The sequence below is a fragment of the Microtus pennsylvanicus genome, chromosome X (assembly GCF_037038515.1).
Source record: "Microtus pennsylvanicus isolate mMicPen1 chromosome X, mMicPen1.hap1, whole genome shotgun sequence".
Taxonomy (NCBI): Eukaryota; Metazoa; Chordata; class Mammalia; order Rodentia; family Cricetidae; genus Microtus; species Microtus pennsylvanicus.
Window position 1 is genome coordinate 93,450,668 of NC_134601.1, and position 12,674 is coordinate 93,463,341.

Sequence of the window (12,674 nt, forward strand, 5' to 3'; positions counted from 1 at the left end):
GCCATCTTTTTGCCTTTTGTCGTTTTTCCACAACTAGACAAATTACAAACTTACCCGGGTTGCTTGTTTGTTTGTATGCTTTCTGTGTTTTTGTTTGTTTGTTTACACGACAGGGTTTCTCTGTGTAGCCCTGGCTGTCCTGGAACTCCCTCTATAAACCAGGCTGGCCTCGAACTCACAGAGATTCATCTGCCTCTGCCTGCTGAGGGCTAGGGCTAAAGGTGTGCCCCACCACCCCGAGCTAAACTTGCCCGAGTTTACTCAGATAACTTTAAACATTCGTTAATGTGTAAATTAAAATTTTGGTGGTTTAAAAAAAATTCTCTTCAAGTTGAATATTCTAGCTTTAGAATTTTATAATTTGCAAAGTGTAGTCACACGCCTGCTTGCTAATCCTGCAGCCTTCTGAAACAGTTTTGTTAGTGCACATCGTAAGTAAGTGAAAGAGCACTGGGGAGATGGCTCAGTGATTAGGACCCCTCACCTTAGGTGCCTTACAATTACCTGAAATTCCAGTTCCACAGGATGCAATACCTTTGGCCTCTGAGGACCTGCACTGACATGCCCAAGCCCAGGTGCAGACACATACATCCATGTAATTAAAATATTTTTAAATCTTCAAAAAAGGGAGAAAAAAACACAACTGGGAAGAAAGTTAAACCAGTTAATGAATGGCATCAGCTAGAATTCAAAAGGTTTATTTCTGTACTTTGGGTCTTTTTCTTTCTTTCTTTTTCTTTTTTTTAAGAGGGATGACTGGCCTAGAATTCACAGAGATTTGCCTGCCTCTGTTTTCAGGTGCTGGGTGCTTTTCTTTTTTCTTTTTTTTTAATTTTTTTTTTTGAGTCAGGGTTTCTCTGTGAAACAACCCCGGCAGTCCTGGAACTCACACTGTGAACCAGGCTGGCCTAGAATTCACAGAGATCTGTGTGCCTCTGCTGCCTAAATGCTGGGATTAAAGGCATGCACCATCATCCATGGGATTTTTTTTTTGAGTCAGGGTTTCTCTGTAAAACAACCCAGGCAGTGCTGGAACTCATGCTGTGAACCAGGCTGGCCTCGAACTCACAGAGACCTCCCTACCTCTGCTTCCTAAGTGCTGGGATTAAAGACATGCACCACCATCCATGGGATTTTCTTTTTTTTCAGACAGGGTTTCTCTGTGAAACAACCCCGGCAGTCCTGGAGCTCACTCTGTGAACCAGGCAGGCTTTGAACCCACAGAGATCTGCGTGCCTCTGCTTCCTAAATGCTGGGATTAAAGACGTGCACTGGCACCACCAAGCCATTTTCTATTTTTGGTTGTTTATATGTGTGTGTGCATGTGACAACCTTGAGTGTCATCTCTAGGAATGCCGTTTAACTCCTTTGAGATACACTCTCTCATTGGCCTACGGTTTGTCAATTAGGCTAAGCTAACCAGCAAGCTTGGGGGTCCTCCTGTTTCCATATCCCCAGCACTGGGATGGCAAGCACATGTGGGCTCTAAGGAGCAAACTCGGGTCCTCATGCTTGCATGGTAGGCTTTTAGCAGCTGAGTTCTTTTCCCAGCCCTCCTTGGGCCTTTTGTTCTCTAAGTCTACATCTTGCCAACCGGTGGGGAGATTGGACAGATGTCCTTGTCTTTGCTGATAGCACTACAGGAGACACTGGCTGGGCGGGAGAGCACTGGAGGAGAGACCTGTGAATCAGTTACTACTGGGACATTATCTAAAGGAAATTCTTTCTCTAGCTGCACTGGAGTGAGCCTTGCTGGAGCAAAGATCAGAAAAGGGAATTTCTTTTTCGAGGTCACACTCATAAGCCCCTAGAAAAGCAATGGGGCCTCGTGTCAATTCAACTATCCTAGGTTACATTTTCGATGCACTCCAGTCAGCTAGACCGTGCTTTTAGTAACTAGCTGCCTGTAATTCCAGCACAAAGGACCTGAGGCAGGAGGATCTTGAGTCTGACGTCAGCCTGGACTAAGTTCCCAGCCACTACGCAGTCCATAGTGAGACCCTGTCTGAACTTTTGTAAGAGCCTGACTATAAAGTAGCGGATTGCTGTAGAGCATGTGCATGCTCGTGTGGGTGCGTGCAAGTTTGTGCAGATGTGCGTGCGTGCACTTGGATGTGTACATGTGAAGGTCAGAGATCTTCCTACGCCTCTAGGTGGGGGCAGGGTGGGAGGGTGTGTATGTGCGTGCACAGGAGCACCCACCTGCCCTGTACGCGGACGGACAGAAGTCAGAAGTAGACACCGAGTGTCTTCCTCTGTCACTCTCCACTTCGTGTATTTGTTTCTTGACATAGGGTCGCACACTGAATCTGAAGTGTACAGCTTCAACTGGAATCCTGCCTGCACCCACCCCACCCAGTGCCCTGATTACGGAAGTGCACCACAGCACCCACCTTTTACATGGGGGCTCAGGCTTGCTCAGCAATCTTTACCAACTGAGCCATTTCCCAAGCCCTTTACCTTAGTTTTTGAGAGAAGCTCTCTCACTGAACTGGAATTCGCTAACAAGGCTAGGCTGACTTGCCTAGAAGCCTTGGGGATCCACCTGCCTCCACTTCCCCAGTGCTGGGATTACAAGCATTTGCAAATACATCTATCATTTTATATGGTTTTGGGCTACCAAACTCAGGTTCTCATTCTTTACCCACAAACCTATTTCACCAGCCCCATGAATGCTTTTAGAAGGCAAATTTGCCTTCTCACACCTTCTATTTATTCGTATCCTATCTCCATCCCTTTCCCTTCTATCCTCTCACCCCTCCCTCTTCCTCCCTTCCCTCTCTCTTCCACCCCCAACTCCCCAATAGTAGTAGGAGTTAAACCCCAGGATTTCTGACTAAGGATATACATAGTAGAGTTCTTACTTAGTGTGTACAAGTCTCTGACTCAATTTCCTTCACCACATAAACCCAGGCTTGGTATAATCCCAGCTCTAAGAAGTTAGAGGCAGGAGGATCAGAAGTTTAAGGTCATACTCAGTTGTGTATCCACCTCTTCAGAGTCATGAGACACTGTCTCAGAGAGAGAAGAGAGAGGAGAAAGGAAAGATTGGGGGAGAGAGGAAGGAAGGGAGAGAGAAAATGTCTCACACACACTAGGACTGTAGCCTCAACCCAAATTCACTGTGTAGTCAAAGCTACGTTTCTCTGTAGCTTTGGACCCTATCTTGGAACTAGCTCTTGTAGGCCAATCTGGTCTCGAACTCACAGAGATCCACCTGCCTCTGCTTCCCGAGTGCCACCAAAGTTGGTCTTGAATTCTTGATCCTCCTGCCTCCACCTGCTAACTGCTGGGAATATAAGAATAAATCACCATGACTGGCTTTATGTATGTGTCTTGATAAAATTTTAGCTGATTTTTTTTTAATCTCAGGGGAAATATTAACTATTCCATATTCTCATTCTGATTAGAGACTACAAAAACTAGTTCCAATTGCTCCATCCAAATGTTCCTTATTAGGTCAGTCTTAGTAATGGGGAAATTTAAGAGGATGCATACGTTGAAACTTGTTGAAGATTTTAGGAAAATGAAAAGTACTTCATAAATTGCTAACCTCTTTTCCCTCTTATAATTAATAGAAATATTTCAGCAAAAATAATACAGAAGGCCTGGTTCATTTATGCGGACAAAACATTGTTTAAACTCCTAAAACACACAGTTTGTGCAGCGGTAGGTGGTTTTTTTTTCCTCTGGCAGCTATTTCTTAACTAATTACAGAGAGAACAAATAACCCTAGTTATCTCTTTGACTTAGATATTAGTAAGATTGTGTAAAGTTATAAAATTGCTTCTTCATTAATCTTAATGACTATTTCCGGTTGATTGTTTTAGATCTATTTATTTTTATTTTATTTATATGTATGGATGCCTTCAGGTTCATCTGTGCACCTAGGCATGCAATGCCTGTAGAGACCAGAGAGGGCATTGGATTCCCCGGGACTGGGGAGTGAAAGACAGTTGTAATGTGAGCATTAGGAATGAAATCTGGTTCCTCTGAAAGATCGGTCAGGATGTTTAACTTCGGAGCCATCTCTCCAGCCCTCTGGATTTATTTTCAATATGAATGAGTGTTACTATTTTTCTGAAATTATTGCAGTTGTATTTTAGTTATTTTTAATTCAAATCTAACCATTAAATCTCTGAATTAAGAACTGGGGGTGTAAGCCAGGCAATGGTGGCGCACACCTTTAATCCCAGCACTCTGGAGACAGAGGCAGGCAGATTGCCAAGTTTGAGACCAACCTGATTTACAGAGTGAGTTCTAGGACAGCCAGGGCTACAGAGAAACCCTGTTTCAGAGAAAGAAAAAAGAAGAAGAAGAAGAACTAGGGGTGTAGCTCAGTGATAGAATGTGTATTATCATGTGTGAAGCCCTGGGTTTGATCCCCAACACTTCAGGGAAAAAACCCTGAATTTCAAAGTGCACTTTTGCCCAGCAGTTTCACTTCTTTTTTTAAAAGAATTTATTTATTATACGTGTGTGTATGTACATGAGCCTGAGTGAGTTTATGTGCATGGAAGAGCCTGCAAAGGTCAGAAGAGGGCGGAAGATCCCCTGGAACTGGAGTTACAAGCAATTGTGAGCCGCTGGGTGAGTGCTGAGAAGCAAAGCACTGAGCCATCGCCAGCAGTTTCACTTCTAGGAGCACACTCTACAATATCATTTCATTGCAGCATTGGTTCATGCAAGAAAGGAAATGCCTCTGCCTTCACGTGTAGAGCTTGCAGTATTAACACGAGTCTACAAATACAAAGATAACCAAGACAGCTTGTTAGTGAAAAGGGCAAGTCAGAGTGGTATGAGGGATATAATCCTATTTAAATAAAAATCACAGATGCCCATCCTCCTTCCCTGAAAAAAAGAAAGAAAGAAAGAAACCCTGGAAACTCAGCAGAGTATTAAGCCTTGCTTAAAGTAGTCTGCTATCTTCTGATATTCTCATTAGAGGAGTTTTGCAGCCCTGAGAAAGTTTGAGCAATATGTATAATTCTTCACTACCTTACCCACAGACCTATATGTATTACCATACAGAACTCATTTTTAATTATTGTGTTACTGATTTCTCATAATTTCAGTAAATAAATGAAGTTAATAAGCTATTTTTTTTTACATCTTTGTTCCAGTGCTTCACAGTAATACTTCACATTAATAATGCCTTATCTTACCTGGGCAGTGTTGGTGCATGCCTTTAATCCCAGCCCTCTGGAGGCATAGGCAGGGATATCTCTAAGTTCAAGGCCAGTCTAGTCTACAGAGTGAGTTCCTGGATGGCCAGGGCTACACAGAGAAATCCTGTCTCAAAAAATAAAAACAAGGAAAAATGCTTTATCTTGTTAAAAATACTATTATTGTACATTTTATGGAATTATCACAGGCATAAAATTGAATAGAGTCATTTAAGGAAAAGAGTGGCAATTTTAGAGTCAAAAAATCTAAGTTTGAGACCTATCTTTCTCATCTATGAACTGAGTTTTCTGGGCTGTCCTGCCCAGAAACTATTCTTAGGATTAAATGAGGAGATAGATAATATTCTTAATTAAATAATATTCTTAATATTCTTAATTAATGAGGAGATAGATAATATTCTTAGGATTAAATGAGTAGATAGATAGATAGATGGATAGATAGATAGATAGATAGGTAGAGATAGATAGATGACTATGATACCACCATATTATATGGTAAATAAAAGGTACTTAAAAATTAGTCACTTAATACCATTATCATCCCCATATTACCATGATTCATTTAACATTAAACACTTGCTAAGTTTCTTGTGTATTTCAGGGTACTGTATTAGATGCTAGGAATAATAACAAAGAAGAAAGATGCTCTCTCTACCTACGTGATGCTTATAATCTAGTTGGAGATACGGATAAGTCTATAGATAAATTCAATAGATTGCAGGAAAGTGTTTTCATAGGGATCTCAAATGCCTGCGATCTCAAAAGGCGTGGATACTCACATTTGGAGACCCCTGAGTTGAAATAATAGGCGAAAGGCTGCATAGACGATAAATTGAGGAGTCAGGAGTAGAAATTCATCTCTTTAGAGCCCTGCGCTCAGGCTTCATTTCACTATGCTTCCAATGTTTTTGTTGTTGTCGTTTTGTTTTGTTTTCTGGGCTCTTCTGGAGCTTGCTCTGTAGACCAGGCTAGCGTCTAAGTGACAGAGATCCACCTGCCTCTGCCTCTTTGAGTGCTGGAATTAAAGGTGTGTGCCTCCACCATGAGGCTGCTTCCATTCTCGTAATCAGTAAATGACATCTGGACAGGACACCACTTTCTGTTTACAGTGTTGTCCTCTATTTCAGGAATATTGTGTGGCACACGAACTGCTGACGAGAGTGAGCCCCGTAGAGGCTGCACTTGTTAAAGATCCTAGCATGAAGTGTAAAGTCAGATTCAGGTAATGTAACTATGCTGACTTATTTTCAGAGAAGAAATAATAGAAATGATTTTTTAATACTGATTATTTTTCACGACAAAGTTTAAAAGTAAGTATTTCCCTGTTTGCATTTGTTATGTAAAAAGGCTAAGACATGACTCTGGCTATAAATTGACATAAGGTCTCACCACCATGTGTCCATTCCTTTGCTTGATCTTTATATGCAAATGGCCATTTCTCTCCCACCTACCAGTTCCCAAATAACACTCAAAGGCTTAATATTGCTTATAAATGCTTGACTGATGGCTAAGGCTTATTATTAGCTCTTACATTTAAATTAACCCGTATTTTTTAATCTATGCTTTGCCATGTGGTTTGTGGCTTGCTACCTCATTTTTTATATGTCTTGCTTCCTCCGTGTGGGGCTGATATCTCCAAAACTCTGCCCTTTTTCTCCTGTAGTTCTGATTGGATTTCCTGCCTGGCTCTATTCTGCCTTGCAATAGGCCAAACAGCTTTATTTATCAACCAATGTGGGCAACATATATTCACAGCATACAGGGAGACGATCCCACAGCATTTATATATTCTTTCTATGCCCTATATTTGAAAAACTATATGAGCTGTGCTAAGTACATGAGAAAGAAGCAATGGATCCCCACAACTGATGTCATATCACTAATTTTTTATCTTTATTTCAGATTTGGTGGTGAAACGTTTCCACCTTTTATCGTGTTCAAAATTTTTTTTAAAAACGATGGCCATGGTTACAAGTATTTCAGTGGGAAAGATTTACTAAAGCCGTCAAGTAAGGTGATGTTTCATGATGGATGTTTTATATTAATATTGCTTTATAACATCTATATGATATCTAAATTGCATTCCAAGTATACAGGCTACATTATTTTGCTATTAGTCAGCCCACCACGCTTGTTCCTAAGCACCATATTTCAGAGTGTCTCCACTAAAAACAAACATGAAATCTATTACTTATATGGAGCTCCAGAAAAATATCTTATCAGCTTTCTTTGCATTAAAACTTTAAATTCTGACGAGGCAGAGGCAGGCACACCTGTGAGTTCAAGGCCAGTCTGGTCTACAGAGCAAGTTCCAAAAACCAAATATTACAGTATAATATATATTGGTTTATTGAGGCAGGGTTTCTCTGTGTAGCCCTGGCTATCCTGGAACTTGCTCAGTAGACCAGGCTGGCCTCGAACTCACAGAGAGCTCCCTGCCTCTGTCTCCCAAGTGCTGGGATTAAAGGTGTGTACCATCACTTCAGGCATGAGAAGTATATTTTCATCTTACTCTTGAGGGATAAATTCATGTCATGTTCATCGTTAGATTAAGACGAGGTTGTTTCTATAAAATACCACCGATCGTTTCTATTGTAAGATTATATAATCAGACTTTTCCAGGAACTGAAATTCTCCTGGGTCAATCCCACTGTCCCTGTTGTTAGGGTTAAGAAAATGACAACCTCAAAAGGAAGAAGTCACTCAAAAACAGTATTTAAACATTAAAACATGGTATAATAACTTCATTAATTTTTTGTTTATTCCTGAAGTAAATGTTGGAGGGGGAGGAAATAGCCCAGTGATATAAAAAAGAAAATGTGGCTTCCCTTTTCTCCAGCATCCTGTAAGCTTCATCACATGCCTTGCTGTGTCTCCGCCATCCACCTGTCTGAGAACCTGCTAACAGACAGTAGGAAGATATCTGGGTTTTAGAAAACCCCAGATCAGCAAACCCGAGGAAGACTGACAAGACTCCAAAATGATGGCTCAAGTAGTAAACCCTTACATGAAAACTTTTCCTAACAAAAACATTGAAATTCAAAATTTACAGAATCTGAGAATGCCAAGGGTACAGAATGACCCCCCACCAGTAGAGAATCCCGGGATGAAATGCATTGACTGTGGGGCCTTTGGACACACTTTAAAAAGCAGGAAGTGCCCTATGAAGACTTGGGATGGTGCCATGGTCCCACTGCCCTTGGGCTTTAGGAAGGAAAGGGAGAGCCAGAACCCACGAAAGCCAAAGAATCCTTGGGGTCCTGACCCAAGGAATGAGACAGAGAGAGAGAGAAAAGACAGAGAAAGACAAGAGAAGCAAAGGGAGGCGCTCCTGCTTAAATATCCCAAGAAGCCCCCAAAGAGGAGGCGGCCGTGTTGGAAGGATTTGGCACCTTTTGGTAACCATCTGAGGCGTCCAAACAGACCAACATTTATCCATATAAGGAGGAGATCATCCGCGAAGTCCACTCAAACTAACCTGCCATCAGTCAAGAAATCTGATGAGGAACACGTGTGTGATACAGCACCTTCCACAGAAGACACTAATATCTTACCTCTTAAGGAAGAGAAATGTCAGACCTTGGAGGTCCCTAACATGCCACAAACAGCATTTGGGCACAGTGGTGAGAACCCAGCTTTCAGTGAGAATCCAGCAGACCAAAGCACAAAGGATTGCTTCTATCGAGTTCCCCAGGCTGCTTCCAAAGTGCAGGAGATGGGCCACATGCTGAACACCCAGTCACTAGCCCAGTGTTCCAATGAAGATAAACACCCCTGTTTGTACTCCACCGCACATCCAGATAGCCTCGAGGCAACCCATGAGGGAAATCTCCAGTTCCCCAGCCAGATTATCCAAAATCCTCAGGAGAAATGGCAAATAAACTTATCTCAGAAACAGCAGAAGCCTATGTTGGAGGCTTTTCATGATGTGCCATGTTCTAGTGCCAGTCAAATTGACCCAAAAGGGTTACCTCAAGTGACCAGTGTTGGACAACAGCCTCCACCCAGCGGAGCTTTCCTGAATTTCTGCCACTCTTTCACTGAGTCCTGTTATACAAAGTCCAACCACGTTCCAGTCGAACCTGTCCGAATGATGTTCACTAGATTGAGAACCGGCTACTGGAGCTCCAAGATCTTGGAAGCTTCCTCATCCCATCCTGCTGAAAAGAAAATGTCTCCGGATAGGATCTCGCCTTCCCTGGAGCACTTTGAAGGATCATACATACCCCTGGGTCCCACTAAGCAGCTTCATAAATACCCTTCCAGCCTCTCCTTTGAGGAGAGGAAATGAGGAGATCACATCAGAAGAAACTCTCTCCAGTCTCAGAGGGACTTGTGGAGGACTGTTGGAAGGAGGAGAGAGTAGAGGAAGCTGACTGAGCCAGTTGAGTGAGGTCCTTGGACCGTGAAGCATAAGGACTGGGGGAATCCCATCAACTGAACAATAGAAGAATCATTCAGAGCATAAAAAACTGCACTTCAAATGGAGTTTGCAGAGGGAAAATGTTAAGGAGTCTCACATGAAATCTGTAAGAACTTGAGTTGGTATGTACATGTGTTTATTCACACATAAGTAGAAAGCCAGAATTAAGCTGTTTAGCATCCACGTGTGTATTAGTAGAAAGTCTGGATGGTTGTAGGACTTACATCTTCATCCTGACCTTGGAAAGGCGCTCTTGACTCTCAGGTGTGTAGGCGGAAGCCGACGTGAAGAAAAAGCTCTCTTGCACTTACACAGGCTCTTTAAGGACTTGTACATATGTTTTAGAAATACGTTTCAGTGTTATTAAAGTTCTATAAACTATACCAAAGAAGAAAGAAAAAGTACTCACTGCTACGCCTTCCCTAAAGTGCTGCGGCTGTCACTACTATTAGAGTAGTCAGTCCTAATCGTTCATGGTGTTGCCTTCATTTTATAATGAAATTTTAGAGCTGTGTTTGTTCTTGTTATGAAGATGCTATAGTAGTATTCAGCCTGGCTGTTTCGGTGAACACTATAATGGTCTTTTAATGAGCAGAACAACCCCAACTTGAAGAGGACAATTTGGACTGCCCCTGTCCCTTTCATTCCTCTTCAAAACAGACTTCTTCTGAAGTTTGCAATGGGGGGAGGGATTGTTCTTATTCTAAGTTTACATGTTTGCTCTTTGAATAAAGTTTTTGGTATCAAATTGATCCAACTTTTCTGTTTACTTATTTCTTTTCAGTGTTTGTTTGTGAAAAGGTTTCTCTGTGTAGCCCCGACTATCCCCGGAAGTTTCTACATATACTAGGCTGGCCTTGAACTCTCAGAGATCTGCCTGCCTCTCCCCCTAAAGCTCTGGGATCAGAAACGTGCATCACCACACCCGACTCTTGAACTTCTTGAGCTTCTGCTTGCACTGCCTCCACCTCCAGAGTGCGAGGATAACAGGTACGCCAGCACATCTGGTGTGTGCAGTGGCGGAGCTCAAATCCAGGGCTGCTTCATGTGTGCTGGGCACCAGGTGAGCACTGTACCAAATGAGCTACCTCCCTAGCCTTAAGTTCATTTACTCTTTCATTTTATTATGTTGTTGTTTTTTGGGGGTTGTTTTTGTTTTTGTTTTTCGAGACAAGGTTTCTCTGTAGCTTTGGAGCCTGTCCTGGAACTAGCTCTTGTAGACCAGGTTGGTCTCGAACTCACAGAGATCCGCCTGCCTCTGCCTCCAAAGGGATTAAAGGCGTGCGCCACCACCGCCCAGCTCATTTTATTATGTATATGGGTGTTCTGCCTGAATATATATATCTGTATGCCACATTCCAGTCTGATGCCAGAGGAGGTCAGAGAAGGATGTAAGATGCCTTTGAACTGGAATTGGAAATGGTCGTGAGCCACATGTGAGTGCTGGGAATCGAACTCCTATGCTCTGTAGGAGAAATCAGTGCTCTTAACTGCTAAGCCATCTTTCCAGGCCCTCATTTATTTCTTTATATAAGTGGGCCAGTTTTAGTTTGTTCAGATGTCTAGTCTAAATCCACTTATCTTTGAAAATACTTTTATTATTCTTATGTGTTGGAAGTGTTTGCCTGCACGTCTGCGCACTACGTGCCTGCCTGGTGCCTGCACGTCTGCACGCTACGTGCCTGCCTGGTGCCTGCACGTCTGCGCGCTACGTGCCTGCCTGGTGCCTGCACGTCTGCGCGCTACGTGCCTGCCTGGTGCCTGCTGGTCTGCGCGCTACGTGCCTGCCTGGTGCCTGCTGGTCTGCGCGCTACGTGCCTGCCTGGTGCCTGCACGTCTGCGCACTACGTGCCTGCCTGGTGCCTGCTGGTCTGCGCGCTACGTGCCTGCCTGGTGCCTGCACGTCTGCGCACTACGTGCCTGCCTGGTGCCTGCTGGTCTGCGCGCTACGTGCCTGCCTGGTGCCTGCACGTCTGCGCACTATGTGCCTGCCTGGTGCCTGCTGGTCTGCGCGCTACGTGCCTGCCTGGTGCCTGCACGTCTGCGCACTATGTGCCTGCCTGGTGCCTGCACGTCTGCGCGCTACGTGCCTGCCTGGTGCCTGAGGAGGCCAGAAAAGGGCATCGGATCCCCTGGAACAGGATTTACAGACAGTCATGGGCCTCCAGGTGGGTGATGGGAATTGAACCCGGGTTCCCTGGAGGAGCAACCAATTCTCATAACTACTGAGCCCTCTCTCCAGCCCCTGTAATTTCACTTCTAAGGGAAGAGGAATTCAGCACACTTTGCTGCAGAATTCCCCTCCGAATCTCCATTTCTTTTCTTTTTTTTTCGAGACAGGGTTTCTCTGTGGCTTTGGAGCCTGTCCTGGAACTCCCTTTGTAGACCAGGCTGGCCTCGAACTCACAGAGATCCTCCTGCCTCTGCCTCCCGAGTGCTGGGATTAAAGGTGTGCGCCACCACCACCTGGCCAGAATCTCCATTTCTTGTTGCATGTCCTCGTCGGTTCCCAGCCGCCTCTCTCGGGTGTTCCCAGCAGGCACAGCAAGTGAAAGGGGAGGAACAAAGGAAGTTAGGCAAAGCTACTGTAATCAAGACAGAAAAATGTGGCATAAAGACACACATAGGATCCTCCAGAAAAAAATAGAACTGTATCTATATATAGATGATCAGTGTTCTTTCCAAAGGCGCCAAGGCAGGTCAAATAGCTCTAGAGCAGTGGTTCTCAACCTTCCAAATGCTGCGACCCTTTAATTCAGTTCCTCTTTCTGTGGTGACCCCAACCGTAAAATTATTTTTGTTGCTCCTTCATATCTGTAATTTTGCTACCGTTATGAATCCTAACGTAAACGTGTTTTCCAGTGGTCTTAGGAGACCCCTGTTAAAGGGTCTTTTGACCCTTCCCCCAAAGGATCGCAACCCACAGGCTGAGTTTCGCTGTTGTAGAATAGGATAATGATTTGTGCATGCATGCGCATTTGCGCGTGTGTGCGTGCGCATTTGCGCGTGTGTGCGTGCGCATTTGCGCGTGCGTGCACATATGTGCGTGCGCGTGCACACACATG

At 43.8% G+C, this 12,674-nt stretch overlaps 1 protein-coding gene across 1 annotated transcript in view; it reads left to right on the forward strand.

Annotated features, from left to right (window-relative positions):
• The window catches only part of CXHXorf58 (chromosome X CXorf58 homolog), a 29,122-nt gene that overhangs the window by 283 nt on the left and 16,165 nt on the right, over positions 1-12,674 (forward strand). Inside the window, exons 2-4 of the mRNA XM_075958222.1 lie at positions 3,579-3,669; positions 6,314-6,408; positions 7,089-7,200. Of these exons, the coding sequence (XP_075814337.1) occupies positions 3,579-3,669; positions 6,314-6,408; positions 7,089-7,200 (298 nt within the window). The remainder of the gene's footprint in view (positions 1-3,578; positions 3,670-6,313; positions 6,409-7,088; positions 7,201-12,674) is intronic.